Source organism: Mustela nigripes, chromosome 9 (assembly GCF_022355385.1).
Source record: "Mustela nigripes isolate SB6536 chromosome 9, MUSNIG.SB6536, whole genome shotgun sequence".
Classification (NCBI taxonomy): Eukaryota; Metazoa; Chordata; class Mammalia; order Carnivora; family Mustelidae; genus Mustela; species Mustela nigripes.
The window spans coordinates 3,158,501-3,176,502 of NC_081565.1; the positions used below are offsets into that span (position 1 = coordinate 3,158,501).

An 18,002-nucleotide genomic window follows, 5' to 3' on the forward strand; every position below is an offset into this window, starting at 1 on the left:
CCTGTGGTCCCAGCCTGCGTGCTTACGGCCCCGGGGGAGAAGGGAAGAGGCAGACCGCACAAGCGAGGGTGCGCCTACACCAAGCTTTATTGCTCAAAACGCAAGCCGAACACTGCGAGAAACAAGGACCCCAAGACGACAGAGTCCAGACCCGTGGAGGCGGGAACAGAACCGGGCGGTCTGGCCCCTTCTGCCACCCGGACGGATGTTCCTTGTGAGGCGGCACCCCACACTAAGGGATGGGGTCACTACTCCGAGACTGCTTCGCCGGGCTCGCTGGGAACCCCGGGCACGTGACAGGTCCGACCCGGCCGATGACTCGGGCTGGAGGGTCTGCGCCTGCCTCGAGAGCCCACTCGACCTGATGGGGTAGAGGTGCAGCCTTCCTGGACACAGCCAGCCTCTCCCCCTGCAGAAGGAAGCCCCGCCAGCGAGGCCTGTGCAGCGGGGTCAGGAGGGCTGGGCAGAAGTGACCCCCGCATCCCACTGCCTCGGTAAGAATGAGCCAAGAGGGGCAGGCAGGGCCCTTGCTCCTCTGGGGAGGTAGACAGGTCTTGTAGCACACGCAGAACACACGCACACGCACACCCCCGCCCGCCTGGAGAGTATAGAACCCAGAGCCCTTCGAACCCAGCGCTTGCTTGAGAAAGGTGGTCCCAGGGGACCCCTGAAGGCACGTGTCCCACCAGGCCGGCCAGCTGCCGTGCCCTGGGGCTCAGCCTGGTGGGCTCTCTGGAAGGCCGCTGAGGGCCGCTGCTGAGCAGAAGCCCTGTGACATGTCCCTCCCTCGGTCCAACACTGACAAGCACAGCGCCCCCCCCCCCCCCCGGGGAGCAAGGATTTGGACACAGCCCTAGGGCTGCTTTGAACAAAGCAGGGCTGGGGCGGAGCTCAGGCTGGGAGCCGGCACAGCTAGGGTCCTGGGAGAAGGAAGAGCAGAGCTAGACCTTTTCCACACCAACCCATCTGTGCCCACTGCCGCCCGGGCTTGGCCAGGCCCCATCGGACAGGCCTAGCGGCTGGGGGCTGGTCCCTTGAGCAGAGCCGTCCACGGGCTGAGGCGGACACACGCAAGGGACACCGGAATGCTGGCGTGGAGGGAGGCCGGGGGCGATGGCGCACAGCCCAGGCAGGGCCGCCTCCTCGCACCGTCCGCACAGGCCTTGCTCCCAGGTGGTCCGGGTACAGCTCATGGTGGTGGAGGCAGCTCTGGTCTCTGCCCAGCTCTCAAAGGCAAGAAACTCCCCGAAGGCAGGGTCGGGGGGTAGGCCGGCAGCAATATTGGTGGGTTGAACTCAGCCCTATGAACTCGGTTGGGCCACGGCTGACGTGGCAGGACCACACCAGAAAGATGGACAAACAGACCCACAGGACAAAGGAGAGCCTACCCTCCTCACTTCCTCAGCACCAGGGCCTTGCGGGTTGGAGGGAGAACCTGGAGGCCCAGGCCAGAACCCAGAAGTATGCTGGACGGCTTGTGCAAGCTTCCGGGGAACCGGGGGAGGGAGCAGTCCCTGGCTGTCCAGCCACTGCCAAGGTGGCTGTTCTGGACACTCAGGAAGCATCTCGGGAGTGCTGTGGGCTCGCACAGAGAACAGAGAGGCGGGGAGGAACCTGGGCAGTGGTAGGTGCCTGGGCATGGGCCACGGCACCGCTGTCCCGATGACAGGTAGACAGAGGGGGCCCAGATGACTCAGCCTACAAGTTACTTTCTTGCCCGGAGAGCCAAGTGGAGGCTCACTCTGCCCAATGCCCGGGCCCAGGGTGACATGGCTCCCCGCTCGGCACAGGCCCAGCATCTGTGGGGGAAGCCCCACCCAAGCCTTCAGCAGGTCGCGGGGACTCCGCTGGCGGTGGGCGTCCGGAAATGCACACGGCAGCATGTTTCCAGCTGAGCCGAGCCGGCTGGGAGGAGCGGGACCAGGCAAGCCCCGCCCTGCCTCCAGCCCTGCGGCCTGGGTCACCGTGGAGGCTGCCCGCTGTCACCGCCAGTCTTCTTGCTGCGGGCGGAGGCCCAGGGCCGGGAGACACCAAGCTAGAGGGAGGAGAAGACAGAATAGGACTCCAGGTGTAGGGGGGCTGGTGGGAGCCAAAGGCTCCTCTTCCAGGATGTCCTCCAGGGTCAGTGCTCCAGGTCTCATCCCTGCAGGACATGTCCGCACTGAACCAGAGCGGCGAGCAGGGGCTCACATTACAGCTCCCCCTCCAGGGTGTCCGTGAGCTTCTCCTCGTCCACCTGCTGCTTCTGCTGCTGGATCCTGGCATAGGAGATCGCATCGCCCCTGGGGAGAGAACACGTCAGCATCACAGAGGGGAGTGACCCCAGGCACACAGCCCTCCCTGCCGCCACCAGATCCCTAGCCTGTGACCAAGGCACAACCTGCAGGGACACGCTACGGGGCTCTGCTTTCCCCAGAGACCCTGCTGCTCAGAGGACAGACACGTCCCCCTCTAAGTGTGACACAGGCTCTCCCGAGCCACAGACCTGCCATCCCTGCTGTCGGCTGAGGCGAGGCACAGCCAGGCCACCGGAAGCCCATGAACCCTCCCACTCTCATTTCCTAGAGCTGAACACCCTGGGGACGCTGATGAGCGTCGCTGACAACCTCTGTGCCTCAGTTTCTGCAAGGGGTAACAGGGGCCCCACTCGGACCATCCTCCCTGAGAGACTTCAGGAGGCGGGATGTCAGGATTCCTCCCGGAGGCCGGGAGAGGCACACGCACTTTTTGCCCAGAGCAGAGAGTCCATACAGCACGCCGGTGGCGAACGCAATGGCATTGCCCAGCAGCGTGGTCAGGGTCAGGCTGATGACGATGGGAATGACGGCCATCCTACGAGAAAGACAGAGGTCAAGGGGGTGCTCCTGCCCTGTGGCTGCCTCACCGCTTCCAGACCCCCTTCCCAGACACCAGGGCTGGGAAGGGTCCCTGGCAATGTCCCGACACCAGTTCACGGCCAGGCTTCGGAAAGCCCTTAGACACATGTGCATTTGTCTGCGGAATCCTGTGTACTTTCTGGGGAGAGGACGTAAGCCTTCGTCAGATCGTTCAAAAGGTCTGAGGTACCCAAAGGGCGAAACAGCACTGGGAGAGTCCGTCTCCCTTTCCAGAAAACAGGCCGACCAGAAAATCTCAGGTCAGTCCAGCCCCTAGTGGCTTCCGACTCGGCAAGTTCCCGAACTCCTCCTGTGGTAAGGACGCGATGCCCGGAACAGCGTCAGCACCAAACACACGGCCGCTCGCTGGACTGCGGTAAACTGGCCACATCCCCTGGGACGGAGCCCAAAGCTGCAAGTGCACAAGGCATGGGGTTTCCAGGTTGCCAGGTTCCCAGTGGGAGCAGCCCCAGCCCCGGCGGGTCCAGACCTCCGTCTGGCGCCACCTGGCGGCAGGTGTCCGCTCTGGCTCCAGCAGCCGCGGGGCTGAGTCAGGGGCCGGCTGGGATTCCCAGGCCAGGAAGACGCCGTGCCTGGAAGGCTCTCTGTCCTGGGCTTCCCTGGGCCGGGCCGTGCCCAGAGGCCTCTCCTGCCCAGGCGCACCCTGTACACAGAGAAGGTAAGACTGGGCGGCCCGCTGAATTCCACCTGACGCTTTCAGGAGGGACAAGTGATGGTGAGGTTTTACCGTGGTCATAAAACCCCGAAGTAACAGAAGAAAAGGAGAAATGACACATGCACGGAAAGACCGCGGGGACAATCTTCCGTCACGACGGAGGCAAACAGGCTGGAAGAACATCTACGAGAGTGTAGCGAAGCGCCGGGAGGCCTTCCCGCGGGAGGGGAGAGCTCTCTAAGTAGAGCGCTGGGAGGCCAATAGGTAAAAAAGCGAACTAGACCATTCCCAAAAAAGAAAACGCAGTCAGCAGAAACGTCTGAAAAAACATCTCACCTCCCTGACCATGGACACAGATGTAAAATGGTGCCCAGCCCCGGGAGGCCGGAGAGGGACAGAAACTCGGATCAGCTCTTCGGGAAGCAAGGTCGCCGCGTACTGAAGCCTCTCCGGTGACCATGACCTCTGACCTAGTAGGTGCCCGCTGCGAATACATCCCGAGAGGAGCGTCACAGGAAGGGTTCTGGCACGTTGCCGGCTGCCACGACGGGATCTGATTTGGACCCCGGTTTACCAATTAAGAAAAGCATGATGTGCGCAATGTGGTAAGCACTCCCGTCATTATAAGTAACATCATAAAGTCTTTGTGGTGACCCTGAAATGTTTACATCACGATACAAAGTGGAAAAAAAGCGGGACAAATTTACTTAGAACGGTTATAACCATGGCAGAAACAGGTTTAAAAAGCCGCCTGCAGAGTCGCAGACCAAAGCTGACCAAAAGGTTCCAAGTAGTGGGGCTCCAATATTTTCCAAATCATTTGTAGCGAACAGAGGTTACTGTTCGTGTTTTTAAAATACTCCTCTTAAGGGACGCCTGGGTGGCTCAGTTGGTTGGGCAGCTGCCTTCGGCTCAGGTCATGATCCCAGCGTCCTGGGATCGAGTCCCATATCGGGCTCCTTGCTCCACAGGGAGCCTGCTTCTCCGTCTGACTCTGCCTTCCACTCTGTCTGCCTGTGCTCGCTCTCGCTCGCTCTCTCTGACAAATAAATAAAAAAATCTTAAAAAAAAAAAAAATAAATAAATAAATAAAATAAAATAAAATACTCCTCTTAAAAATAAAGACTGAGGCAAAGGACATGACGGCAGGCAGCACGGAGACCCCGCATTCCTCTGTGGCGGAGACCAGGTTTCCCTAGAGCTAGGGCTCTAGCACGAATGAATGTGTGTCTGGTCTTGTCACAACCACTGGCCTCGGGGCACCTGGGGGCTCAGTCAGTCAGGCCTCTGCCTTCATGACCCCAGGGTCCTGGGATCGAGTACCGAGTCAGGCTCTGTGCTCGGCGGGGAGCCTGCTTCTCCCTCTCCCTCTCCTGCCGCCCCTGCTTCTACACTCTCTCTCTCTCCGTCAAATAAGTAAATAAAATCTAAAAAAAAAAAAAAAAAAAACCACTGGCTTTCACAAAAGGAAGAAACCTCTAGAATAAACATCTCCGTTTTTCTTTCAAAGACAACCTAAATCCGAGTAACTGCTGGTGTTGCTCCCAGAAGCTGCCGAGGGCCTCCCATGCACCAGTTCTAGAAGCTTCTGTGTGGCAGGCACGTCCTGAAATTAGTTCAGCCTCGTGACTCAAGTGGGCAAGGCTGCATACGGACATACGGACTCCGGTGTGAGAAGGCGGAAAGTCAAAGGAAAGCGTGTGGGAAGGTGACTGACCGCTTCTGTTCTGCAACCTGCTCTCCCATCAGGGCACCCGAGGGGCTGCCCACAAACACATCCTGTGAACCTACCAGAATCTGGTTAACAACTCCCAAACGATGGGCCAACATCCCAGGCACCGCGCGCTTCTCTGACACAGCAGGCCGCAGGGCACCGGGCTCCCGCGTCTGCACCGCGGCGGTGGGCTCGCTCCCACCTCGCTGGGTGGCACTTCACGTCGGCCCTGACCCAAGGGCTCTGCACGACGCTCCCCCGGCCTCCTCCTCACCCACGGTACCCCCCACCGTGCGGGCCACCAGCCATCGCCTGCCCTTCGGGTCCTTGAGTTTTGAGAAACCGTGTCAGGGGCCCTGGGGGTTCAAGGTCCGTGCTGGCCCGGCCCTCCCCGGCCCCTCACCCGCAGTAGAAGACAGCCTTCTGCCAGGAGCGCAGCCGGTCCACCTTCTCAGCCAGCGTGTTCGCGAACTCAATGAACTGGCAGCAGAAGGGCGCCTCGCAGAGCAGCAGGATGAAGGCGTTCATGCTGGAGGGCAGGGAACGGGGGGCAGGCTGACAGGCCTGAGGGGACAGGGTTCCCCGATACCCAGCCCCCGAATGCCGCTCTTCCCGAGCCCCCCACGCCCCCCACGCCCCCCACTCAGGGCCTCTGCGGAGCCGCCGCTCGCACACCAGCCCCCCTCACCGAAGCCAGCACTCTGGAGGCAGGGTCCGGTCTTCCCTTCACCCTCTGTCCTTGAAGGAGACGAGACCCCCGCGTCACAGCGCCACCATAAGCATACAGCGAGCCCCTCCACGCTTAGCCCTGGGCAGAGAGCCAGCCGCCACTCGGCTTCTAGCGTCACCACCCCTGTCCCCCACATGGCCGTCAGCACGGAGAAAGCTGTCCCCAGCAGCGGCTTGTCCGCCAAGGACGGTGAGGAGCGGGTCCGTCAGGCCACAGTCACTGAGCACTGACCGTCGGCAAGCCCACCCAGGGCAGAGGAAGCTTGGCAAGCCCTGTGGTGCAGGGTTCTCTCCCCCTGCCCCCGCCATCCTGTGCTCCGGCCGGGACGGCTAACCCGTGGGGAAAGACTGAGGTGTCTGCTCTGGTCTTCGAGTTCCCCGTGACTGGGGCACAGTCGCAGACACCGGGCACTCATTACCTACCTTCGACAGAAACTCCAGCTGCCGGTGCCCCAAGAGCCGGGACTCTGCACAACCCACACCAGCCCAGTCCCCCCGCCCCGCCTGGCCCCTCCCCAGCCTCCCCTCCCGCCCTTCCCCAGCCAGGCCGGCCAACCTCTGGACTCTGCCCACTGAAGCCTCAGGCCAGCGCCTTGACCCCCACGTCCCCCATGCGTCTCTGGGTCCCACCCCAGCCAGCCTCCGCCCCGGCCTGAGCTCTCTGAGGGCAGGGCCCCATCGTGTCCACCTCCGTGCCCCTCCCCGCCAGGTCCCACCTGGGCACAGGCCACCCTTGGGGCACAGCCACCTTTCACATGCACTGGGTGGCTTAGATGTGGCCAAAGCTGCACTGGCCAGTGTCACCCCTGCCTTCCCCTCCCCCGGGATGGAGCTACCCTGGCAGGAGGGGGGCAGAGAATTCATCTAGGGTGCTCCGACCGCCGGATCCCGCGCCCGCTCTAACCCTGCCCTGCCCGTGGCAGGCCTAGGGTAGTAGACGCGGAGCCGGCACGGTCTGGCTCAGTGGACGCTCAGAACACGTTGGTGACCCCAGCCCTAAACCCAGTAGGTGCCTGGGTGGGTGTGCCCCTGGCCTGACCTGGCACCAGGAAAACGGAAGGTGGCAGGGTATAGAGGAGGTGAGGGCCTGCCCAGCGGCCAGAACCCACACGCCCCCTGCCCCACCGGCCACTCACATCATCCACACGCCGGCCGCGATGTTCAGAGGGCGGATGGTGACGCAGTTGAAGAGGCCTGAGATGGCGCAAGCTTGGAAGCGAGACAGGAGCAGGAATCAGCGGGAGGAAGGGACAGAGCCTGCCAGGAAGGACCCCCAGCAGACCCCTCGGACACCCGACGCTTGCTCCCCCCGACGGCACCTCCAAGTCTCCCCTGTGCCACCCGAGGCGAGTGAGACCAGCGGAACGGCTGGGCGTCCGGTGAGGCTGCAGCTCAGAGAGCTGGAGCAGCTGGCTCCAGGCCGCACAGCGAGGGTGTGGCTGGCTGGCTTGGAGGGCACCTCCCTCTCTGTCCTGTCCACGGCCAGGAGGGCCTCTGAACCCCAGTCCTACCCATGCCCACCACAAGGTACAGAGCATGGAGAGAGACAAGAGTCCGGAGGGCTTGGGCCAGGCAGGCGCCCCATTCGCCGGGCTGGCCACACAAGCAGCCCTTTGACGCAGGAAACGTGGCTTGGGTTTTGGCTGGGACAAGGGCTGCCTGTCTCGGAACAGAAATCGGGATCAGGCAAGCCTAGAAGACCGCGCCAGCTGTGACCGGCTCACCGGCTGTTCCCGACCCTTTTTTAGGCCTGTTTTCGCTCCTGCACACAAGATGGGCCACAGCCCGGCCCACCCACCCCTGCAACACCAGGTCCTGATGCCCAATGTGGAGCTTGGCCCTGCGCTCCTGACCACGTCCACGGACAGGGTGTGCCACAGCCGCCTCGTCCGCACACACCGCACACAGCAGCCGCCTCGGGCCCGCTTCTCCCGGAACTCCCCGGCGCCAACTGGGCACTTCCGGGGCCCTGGCTCCCAGCCAGGCATCTAGCCCAGGCCCTCGCTGGGGTGGGGCTGGAAGCTGGGCCCTGAAGCAGCAATTGGCAACCAGTTGATTAAACTTGCAGCAGCTCCTGGGCACCTGATCCCCAGCTGGGCCTGGAATTCTCCTGTTGTTTTCTCTTGTGACCTATGCAGGCTGCGGGCAGTGGAGAAACTGGAGGAAGTGAGCCTGAACTGCAGAGGGGCTGCCCTGTGTGTCCCCAAGGTCTCCTGAAAGGACAGAGGTGCATTCTGCCTTCTAAAAAGGAGACATTCCCCTTGAACATAGCACACAGGCTTTCAGGCAGCAAGACCCCCCACCAGAGCCGTGGACGGGAGTGCCCACAACACAGTACTGCTTCTGCCCTGCTCTCGGCTATGCCTGGGCTCCTCCGACAGCGGTCTACACCTGCGGCAGCCAGCAGTTCCCCTCCAGCTCCAACCCTTCCCCCGCCGTCCTACCAACAGCCAGCACTGGGCGAAAACCAGGTTTCAACCCAGACAGAAAGGCTCCAGCCAGGAGCCCCGTAACAATCAAGGCTGGAAGATGCTAAGTGAGGGAGGCGTCCTGGGCCGTCCTCTTTCCTCCCAGCCTACAGCCTCTACAGGACTGTCGGGGACCCTGCATAAATGCCCCTCTCAGGCCCCCACCAGCCAGGACGGCAACCCTACCCTGAAGTGACCAACCAGAAGCACAACCCTCATCTGAATTCCTGTTTCATTTCTGAGCCTTTTTTCTTAATATTTTATTTTTAAGTAACATCCACACCCAATGTGGGTCTTGAACTCACAACCCCAAGATCAAGAGTCGCACAAGCCACCCACAGCGCAGGCCAGGCACCCCTCATCCCTAAAACCCTTGCGTGCTTTGTGTTGGGGGGGTGGAAGCTGTTTGGTGTCTGCATAACGACCCCCTCCCCTGCCATTTTAGGTGAAACTGACATCTCAAGGCAATGCCACTAGCTGCTCCTGGCTTCGTCTGTAGCCTCAACACCATGAAGTCCTGGGACAGCCCAGGGACTCCACTTGGAGACCCAGAACTGCAAGGGATACCAGGGCGTAACCAGGGAGTCGGCAGGGCTGCTGCCTCCCAGAGAGTGGGAAGGTGACGGCCCACGGGCCCCCCTCAGAACCTTGCTTTCTTCCCACTGGCCTCCAGCACCGGCTACGGCCCCGCTCTGATCAGCAAGGAAAACAGCTAACCAAACGGGAGAGCATCTTAGCTAGAGCCTGACCTCCAGCCACCCGTCTCCCTCCAGAGTCAGAGTCAGAAACATGCGGGCTCCCCCAGCAGTGACCGGGGCTCAGAGGCCGGGCGGTTAGGGCCTCCGGATGAGGGCCTGCCCTGCCTGGACCGTGCACTCCCACCCCCCGCACTCCTGAACTTCCTTCCAGCATGCACCCACCCTGCAGGGCTGTGGGGCTCGAAGGGGACCCTAAAAGGTGTTCCTACTGGCAGACTCGATCAGGATGTGCCCTGCCCCAGCCCGCGGTGCCAGGCGGGCACTGGTTCCAGCCCGGGGAAGGTGCCCGCTCCTCCAGCAATCCCCAAAGCGAGGGCCGCAGGCAGGGAAGAGCAGAGCCCGCGGTCAACCACCGGACGCGCATCTGCGCTCGAAGACCCGCGCGGGATCTTTACTGCAGCAGTCTGCCTTCCCGCTCGCCTGGACGGGACGGGACGGGACGTGCGCCGGGGATGGCGCTGCGGGGGACGGGGGTGGGGGGCGGCTGAGGCCCAGCGGCCGCAGAGGGCACGCGCCGGCCTCCGGATGGACAGGGAGCACCCAGAGGAGAGGCCGCGTCCCCTCGGCTCAGCGCCTCCCTCGGGGACCGCTTGTGCCCTGGCACCATCCGCCCCACGTATCACCCACCCTCGCCCGAAGGGGAAGGCCGCGGCCGCCCCCGCCCAAGTCAACAGGTGAGGCTGCGTCCGGGCCGGGCTGGGCCGGCGCCCCGCGAGCCGCCCCTGGGAGGTCTCGGAGACCGCCCCCGGGGCAGAGGCCGCGGGTCCCCCGCTGCGACGCGGCGGGGGGCGGCGACGCGGCCCGGGAGCGCACTTTCCCTCCCGAGACCTCCCCGGAGCCGCCCGGCCGCGGGCCGCCCGGCCGGTAACCATAGCAACCGCCCGGCGTCCTCCCCGCGCGCGCCCCCCACACCCCCCCCGCGGGGGCGCGCCAGAGGGGCGGGGCCGGACACGCATGCGCGGTGGGCGGCGGGGCCGGCCCCTCCCCCGGGCCGGGTACTCACAGACGGCCCCCAGCACCCCCGACAGGCGGCACAGCCAGCGGTACCACCACGTCATGCCCTCGTCCTGCGCGGGCGGCGCGGAGCTGACGGCCGCCGCCGCCGCCCCGCCCGAGCCGCTCATGGTCCCGCCGTCTGGCGTCGTCCGCCGCCCTCACAAAGGGCTCCGGAGCCGGCCGCGTCGGCCCGGCGCGCTGCCTTGTGGGAGAGGCGGCCGCTCATTAGCATAGGGGGCGGTGCTCGCAGGGCGGGGGCCAGGGGAGCCCGAGGGGCTCGCGCTCATTAGCATAGGGGGCGGGGTGTGGGCGGTCCGATCCTCCGGCGGGACTAGCACGGGGCGGGGCTTCGCAGAGAATGAGCAGGTGCGCCGGGTCTGGCCCATTCTCGAGTCCACACAGTCCCTTGTCCTCCTCCCTGGGCAGGAGAAGAGACCTCTGGGGGTGGCGCGGGGCTTGCTCAGGTCAAGAATGGGTCCGGACCCGCCCGCCGCCAGGAATCTCGGCAGCGCCGTAGGGTGGGTTTTCAAGCTGGACGGGACAGGGTAGGCAGAAAGCGCTCCTCGGACTGCACATTCCGTTTATTGGTACAGAGAGGCCTTTTCAGGGAGTCCAGTCCCTGCTTCCCAAGGCCCTGAAGGAGACACTTAAGATTGGAGGGATCCAGACTGGAAAGCACTCAGAGACCAGAGTCAACCCTCGGGTTCGCCGGGCACCGAACAGGTGCTCATAAATGTCAGCCTCCTTCCTGTCTCTTCCAGGACCTGGAGGAGGCATCCCACTGCGTCCACAGGTCCCTGGAGAAATGTCCTTGGAGAGGAAGCTAGAGCGAGGCCCAGCCAGGCTCCTGCACCCTAGATTGGAGGGTCCAGTACCAGCCCCGCAGGCTGGCATGCGCCTCCAGGAAGCCCTGGCTAAACTCCATCTCAGCCTGGCTTCCCTCTGACTCCCAGTAGAGTGCCTGCTGCCCACGGAATGTCATCGTCTTCAGGCTGTGGGTGTCCCGGATCTGAGGGGAAAGGGCCAGCCACAATGACAACCAGCTCACAATCCTACACAGCATCATACACTCAGGGTCACATTTAACCTTCACACAACAGCCCTATCAGGAAGACACTATTGCTCCACCCCAGAAACTGAGGTTCAGAGAAGTTGTCCTACTTCCCCAAGGACACACAGCCAGGGTGCTAGAGCTGGATTCCAGAAGCCAGGCTGCATGCACTGGGGGAGCTGACACCTTGCAGAGGACAGTTCTCTCGGAACACATGAACCACGTGCGGGGAGGGACTGGCCTCTTCTGGAAAAGTTGCAACAGGGTCTAAAATTATGCTTCAGGCCTGGGTTAACAGACTACATCAGAAAAGGTCTGTGTTTCACTCTTGCGCAGACTCAGTAAACGTTTGTTGGTGAGTAAGTGGAGGAAATTCTTCTCCTATTCTTTCACTAATGATTTTCAGGTCTTTGAGCAAAGTCAGGGGGTCCTCTAGTACAGCACCACGGTTCCCATCCCCGGGGACAGCTATCTCGAATCAGCAAAATTCAGCCCATTCCTGTCCCTATCCTGGTGGCCTTACGGAGATGTAGCTGGCTCCGGTTCCCGAGCCCACATCAGTGGTCAGGGCATAGATAGCAATCCGGGCCTGCGGGGCCACGTTAATGAAGATGCGGCAGCCCCCCAAGTTGCTCCCATCGGGACTCTTCGAGGGGCTCACGATTTCACCCGAGGGTCCAAAGTGCTGCATGTCACAGTCTGCAGAGAAGAGCAGGTGGACGGGCCGGTGGGGACCATCTCGGGTCCTAGGAGCCCCCAGAAAGACCACCAATGCCGGAGGCCAGGGTAGCTCACAGCTGGGGAGCAGTGACGGGGGGCGATACAGTGGTGTTGTCAAGATCAAGCCTCCCCTACAGAAGCCACCGCTGAACCCCACCTCCACCACGCTCTGTCGTGTGACCCTAGGCGAAGGCTTTCAGTGCTCTGAGCTCCAGATCCCCCCTCCACAGAGTAAAGCGAACAAGAGCAGGCATTGGGAGAGCAGTCCTTAGGTCACGTCACGCGTGCAGAAGTGCTTAACACTGAGCCTGTCACAAAGGCCACTGCCATTATTAGGAACCCACGGGAAGCACCTGCCTGTACCCCCGGCCCCCAGGGAGCAAAAGCCCACATGCAAAAGACCAGGAAGTGGAGAGTGGTGAGAAGGGGCGGCCAGCCTGTGCTCTCAGTGAGGGCACTGAGAGTTCGGGGACCGCGTCACGTCTCTGTAGAGGCAAAGCCAGGGGGATCCCAGAAACCTCTGGAACTGGCTAGGGAAGCCACATTCAGCCAGCCCGGCTGTTGGGGGACAGCAAGTCCCCAGGGGCCTCCAGAGGGCCATGGGACACCAGAGAGGACACCAGGAGGGCCGTGGGATGCCATCCCCTCCGTGAAGTTGTGTGTGTGCGCGCACACACGTATAAGCACGCGTGCACACAGCAGCTCTATGGGGGCTGAGCCAAGAGCACGGTGCACCAGAACAGAGCTCGGGGGGAGGGAAAGCTGCGCACAGAGGATCCTAAGGGTCTTGAAGGACATCAGGGCCAGGGCGGGGGTCCGTGGTGGCAGCCTGAGTGACAGGGTGAGGATGTCAGGGTCCTCGTCCACCCCTGTCGCTGCAAGGCCCGAGGGAGGCAGGGACACGGCACACATGCCCATATGCGGGGACCTCATCCTGGGGTTGGGGAGCCGTGGGTCCTCCTCCATCTCGATGGGTGCCCTGTCTGCCCACCCGGCTGCCTGCAGAGAAGGGGGAAGGCTCTGGTGTCCCCCCGTACCTCTGTGGGGGGTTCCCGAGGCAGGCCGGCTCCCGTACCGCAGCACAACCCCGCCTTCAGGCCGCGTGCGGCGCTGCCTCACCACCAGCGTGTTTGTTTTGGAGCTGAAGGTCGAGCCAGACAGCTTCCCGCACGTCTTCCTCCATGTGAACCTGTCCCAAAGCAGCAGCATGTCCCCTAGGAAGGGGCCGTGCGGTGAGCGTCAGCAGCACGGGGGCCTGGGGTAGACAGAGCCACAATCGGGTCCCTCCCATGCCAGCTACGTGACTCCAAGTCCCCAGACACAACCTCAGTTTCCCCATCTGTGCAACAGGACCAGCCCGCACCGTCCACGGATGGCCATGAGGATTCCAGGTGGGGCTGCCTGTGGCACATCGTGCCGGGACGGGGGTAGCCGGGAGCTGTGCTCCCCAGCGCATAGCGGCCTGACGCTGGGCAGCAGCTGTGCACACGGCCCGAGACCTACCAGCCCTGCAGTTGAGGGAGCTCTCCAGGACCTGAAGGGTCACCACCTCACCCAGCGGCCGCCCAATGGCCACGGCACAGTCCATCTGCCCTGGGCCTCGCATGTCAATGGTTCCTGTCGGCTCAAGGTGCTGCCAGCCGCAGGCACCTGGAAAGAGGGCAGGAGCCCGGGTGAACAGGGCTTCCGGGGGGCAGACACCTGCAGCAGGGCCGGGGGTTCCATACTGGGGAGGAGCCTGGCAGGTGGGGGGCTAGCACCCTCCTAGGCCCCACCAGAAGCAGGCTTAGGGCAGGGGAGGGAGCTGCATGGGTCCCGGAATCTCCATCTGGGGCCCAGAGCCGATTCCGGATGCCCTGGTGAGAGGCAGGTGGTGTATACAGCAGGGCATGGCTTGGAGTCCGACGGACCTGGGTCTGACCCCACGAAACCTCAGGTTCCCTTTCCCTTGATGATAACAAAAGTGAGCTTGAACGCTGCCAGTGGAAGCAGAGTAGAAGAGGAGGGACGGCCCCGAGCGCCACCGCCCAAGCCCATGCCTTGGGTCCGGCCTTCCAGTGATCCGCCCCAGGGGGGTCCCACGAGCAGCTGGCCCCAGCTCTCCCAGTGGAGATGCCTCCGTCCACCCCTCCTACAGCCAGCCGGCCACCCAGACGGGAAGGTTGAAGAACATAACTGGGCTCAGCTGGGCTTTCCTGGAGCCCAGGCAGGAGCCCCTGAAGCCAGGAAGCTGGGGCCCGGGGCTGGGGCCACTCCAGAGAAGCAGCAGCCATGGCCAGGTCTGCAGCAGTGGCTTCCTGGCGGGGTGCCAGACTGGGAGTCCCCTGCCCGGTGCAGGGTCCGGCCCAGCAGCTCTGCACTGTGGCTGGCCTGGGCACGTGCTGGCAGAAGCCGGCTGGCACGGGCGCCTGGGTCTGGGGTCCAATGCAGGCGTGATGCCGGTGCTGGGTGCCATCCCCGCAGGAGACCGAGCACTGCCAGGAAAGAGGAGCAGGAGCTGCGGCGGACCTCGCCAGAGGGTGTCAGGGACAGCAGTGGCCACTGGCCACGTGTGAGCTGATCTAATCTTTGCACAGCCCAGGAGGTGAGCCTGTGTCTCCATTCCACAGATGGCGAGACTGAGGCTCAGCAGCCGGCCCCCACCCTGCCCTCCTGCCCCGCACTGCCCTGGTCCAAGTCCCCGTCTCTGCGTGACCCTGATGCCCACAGTCCTCTGACTGATGCCGGTGGTGGCTGTCTGCTTGGCCCCTTCTCCCGCTCCACACCATGAGTGAGGGCCTCCAGCGGGAGACCTACCCTATTTTCCTTAGTCTCTCTAGTACTTTGTGAGGTGCTTGGGCACAGGACGGCCCCAGAGAGACCAAGGTGTGGGACGGAGTCACCTTCCCCTTCATCTCCTGGTGTCTCCAGACCTCGGTCCGGACGTGCCCCTCAGGCCTCGAGGCCCTGCTGTGTCTCGCCCCTCCGGGCGCCGGCCGCCTGCTCCCCCCGTACCCCTCCCTCCTTTCAGGGGTCACAATGAGTCAAAGCCCCCAGGGTGCCCACGCGTCAGGACCCTGGGCCGACGTGCCCCCAGCCCCGGCCCCAATGCTTACCTGTGTCCAGGAGCTGACATGCCACCGGTAGGTGCAGTCGGTGATGACACAAGGGACACTGGCCTGAGGCCGCACCTGAGCCGCACAGGCTGCCCCCTCCACCTCCATATCCTGGCCTTGGCTGAGCTGCACACAGGCCACGGAGCGCGTGGCGGTGCCGAGGCCACAGCTCGCTGAGCACGGGCCAAGGGACAGGATTTTCCACCTGCAAGAGACCAAGGCCCGGCACGCAGCCCTGAGCCCAGGGGGGGTCACCATCCTCCGTTCTCCCAGTGACGGGGATGGGGAGAAGATGCCCCAGGAGGAGGAAAACCCGTCTCCGCCGTGTTCATCTGCCACTGGTCAGCAAACGGCAACAGCTGACATCCTTCAGAGCCGGGGTCGAACCCCGGGAGCCCGTGCAAGAGGCTGAGGCCTCCGTCGTGACCCCGGCCGCCCCTGGCTCTGGGATACCACCTCGCAACCATGCCTTCGGCGGGCCTGGCACTGTTCTAGACACTAGGGAGATGGACTGAAGCCGACCGAGACCCCTAACCGCCCTTCAGAGCACACGTGCTTCTCCTCCTGGGCACCACTGACCTCGGGGGCCCGCGGTCCTATCGTGGGGGCATCTGGGCTGTGTGGGATGTTCAACCGCACACCTGGCCTCCACCCGCTCACCGGAGGCCATTAGCATCCCCTTTCCCTAGCCGTGACATTGAAAATGTCTCCAGATATTGCCACATGTCCTGTGGGAGGCAGAGTCACCCCTGGTGGAGAAATGGGCCCCCTGCAGGCTCCGACCCCACCTCGGGACCTCGCTGGCTTCAGCTGTTAGGTCCTGTGCCCCAGCTGGGACCACCCTCGGCTGGGGGTGGGACCACCCTCGGGCTCCGCATCCTCTCTCCTCCCGGAGACCCCTCCAGCGCCCCCCACAACCGAGTCCTGACGAGAACCTGCAGCCCCGTCTGCGTTTCGTTGGAACGTCACCTCTGACCCCTAGGGCGGCCAGGGACTCCTGCTCCCCGAGGACCACCTCCCGGGCTGGAGCCAGCCCACGAGCCCCGCGGTGACTGGACTGGGGTCTGCACACTCTGGAACATTAAGCTCCTTCCTCGACACCCTGGGGCTGCTGACCTGGCCGGGCAGGGCTCTGGGCTGCAGGCCTCCCGCTGCTCCGGGCGCGGCAGCCCCTGGCACTGGGTATCCGGCAGGACCTCCTCGTTCTCATGCTCCCCGTGGGCCCGCGCACAGTACAGCAGCCTCTGCGCAAACCCTCCTCCGCAGCTCACGCTACATGCCGCCAGCTTATACCTCCACCTGAAACACACCGGAGTTGGGGGGAACCCAGGAGCGGGGCCGCCCCTCCTTTCCGCAGACTGGGAAGGGTCTGGAGATGTCCTTTCTCTGAGGGGCACCCTTGCGTCTCCACCAAGAGGCTGGGCACAGTGGACAGAGAACATTCCGAAAGGCCCACTTCCCAGACAGAATGCTGAGGACAAACGTGTTCAAAGGGCAGTCGGGGGAGAGACAGAGCACCCCAGGGGGACTGCGAAGCCCGCTGTGTCTCTAATAGGAATGCTGGCCCCCCACGGGCCGGCTGGCACTCCCGATCTTCTTTGCCGCTGTGTTTGCCACACCACACCAACGCCAACGGCAAACTGTGTCTCCGGGTCCGTCTGCTCTTCCATCTCCCCACCGCCCCAGGCTTCTGCTCCAGGAGGGCCGGAGCTCACTGCTCACTGCCGTGTCCCTACCGTCAGAACGGCCCCCGGGCGTGGCGGGCGGCGCTTGGGGAAGAGCAAGGGTTGACGAGCCATCGGCCACGTGTGCTCACAGCGTCCCGCATGCCTGAAGCCCGCCACAGCCTTCCAAGACACCAGTGCGGTGTCCTGCAGGGGAGGGCACTGAGCAGCTTACAGGGAGGGGCTGAGGACCACCCGTCTCCTTGGGAAGGCGCCCACCTGGCAGGGCAGGGCTTCGGACTGCAGTCCTGCACGGGGCTGGGCCTGGGCACCCGCCAGCACTCGGAGGGAGGCAGGGGGACAGGGTGGCCTTGGTCCAGCCTCACGCACCGAATAGCCAGTGGCACCCAGCCCCGTCCGCAGGTCACTGGGCACGGTGCCGAGGCTCGGGTCTCCCACCTGCGGCAGGAAGGCCAGCGCTCTGTCGCTCTGTCCGAGGTGACACCCGGGGTGACATGCCTCCCTCCCTCAGGGACCCAGGCTGCTGCCTCCCCCCAACCCCCAACCCCCACCGCATAGTCTCCGCCTCAACTCACCAAGCTGGGCAAGGGGCAGCCCGACAGGCTTCCTGCCGACTCCCAGGCTTGCTTCCCAGGTCACAGAGCTCTTCCTGGACAGGGGTCCCCAGGACAGAGTCCATGCACACGAAACGCAGCTCCCTCAGGCCTGTGGGGAGGAAGCAGAGACCCCAAGCCCCAAGAGGAGGGTTTGACAAGAGCTACGGGTGTCCCGCTCTCTGGAGAGCTCCAGAAGATCCAACTCTTGTCTCTGCCACTTGCCAGCTGGGTGACCTTGGACAAGTGACTTAATCTCTCTGAGCCTCAGATTTTTCATCTGATGGTGCCTCACTTACAGGGACATTATACAGACTTTGAAGTGGGGTACAAAGGGCCTGGCCCGTGGCAGGCCCCCCAGCGGCAGCTCTGCTTCTGTCACTCGGTGAGAACTGCTCTGATCATCCCGTATTGTGTTTATGACTACGATGGTATCAGGGTCCGGTTCAGTGAATCTCTGCTTTAGGACTAGCCTCAAAAGAATCCCTGCCTTGATTCTGAACACGGACAGGTTTCCCTGGGCAAGTGCCGAGGCCTGTAGTTCAAGAACACACCGTATCTTAAAACCTTGCTCCTCTGACTCGGCGGCCAGGAAGCTCAGAGCTGTCTGGGGCCCTTTGCTCGCTGACTTTCTAGACCTT

General features: G+C 63.3%; 2 protein-coding genes across 11 annotated transcripts in view; both read right to left on the reverse strand.

Moving 5' to 3' along the window:
* Window positions 1-64: 64 nt before the first annotated feature.
* On the reverse strand, window positions 65-10,410 carry CACFD1 (calcium channel flower domain containing 1). Its single transcript, XM_059410411.1, has 6 exons — window positions 10,225-10,410; window positions 7,132-7,204; window positions 5,670-5,795; window positions 2,725-2,832; window positions 2,191-2,282; window positions 65-2,035 (listed from the first exon to the last, which is right to left on the reverse strand). The coding sequence occupies exons 1-5, from the start codon at window positions 10,343-10,345 to the stop codon at window positions 2,192-2,194; spliced, it is 519 nt and encodes a 172-aa protein (XP_059266394.1). The 5' UTR covers window positions 10,346-10,410; the 3' UTR covers window positions 65-2,035; window position 2,191.
* A 370-nt stretch (window positions 10,411-10,780) lies between these two features.
* ADAMTS13 (ADAM metallopeptidase with thrombospondin type 1 motif 13) overlaps window positions 10,781-18,002 on the reverse strand; it is a 28,403-nt gene continuing 21,181 nt past the window's right edge. For 4 of the 10 annotated variants that reach the window (XM_059410400.1, XM_059410403.1, XM_059410402.1 and 1 more), the window contains 9 exons: window positions 17,344-17,473; window positions 17,027-17,206; window positions 16,200-16,382; window positions 15,084-15,288; window positions 14,165-14,462; window positions 13,492-13,638; window positions 13,026-13,202; window positions 11,792-11,967; window positions 10,781-11,226 (listed from right to left, as the gene is read on the reverse strand). In XM_059410400.1, the coding sequence (XP_059266383.1) occupies window positions 11,041-11,226; window positions 11,792-11,967; window positions 13,026-13,202; window positions 13,492-13,638; window positions 14,165-14,462; window positions 15,084-15,288; window positions 16,200-16,382; window positions 17,027-17,206; window positions 17,344-17,473 (1,682 nt within the window). In that variant the 3' untranslated portion in view covers window positions 10,781-11,040. The other 6 variants (XM_059410404.1, XM_059410405.1, XR_009406210.1 and 3 more) reach the window with 6 other exon arrangements.

Excerpts from the sequence above, each read along its gene's own strand:
- CACFD1 (XM_059410411.1), bottom strand. The coding sequence starts at position 10,345 with ATGAGCGGCTCGGGCGGGGCGGCGGCGGCGGCCGTCAGCTCCGCGCCG. Across the intron at positions 2,833-5,669 it reads AAGGCTGTCTTCTACTGCGG|GATGGCCGTCATTCCCATCG; the intron begins GTGAGGGGCCGG and ends TCTTTCTCGTAG. Across the intron at positions 2,283-2,724 it reads CTCTCTGCTCTGGGCAAAAA|GGGCGATGCGATCTCCTATG; the intron begins GTGCGTGTGCCT and ends TTCTCTCCCCAG.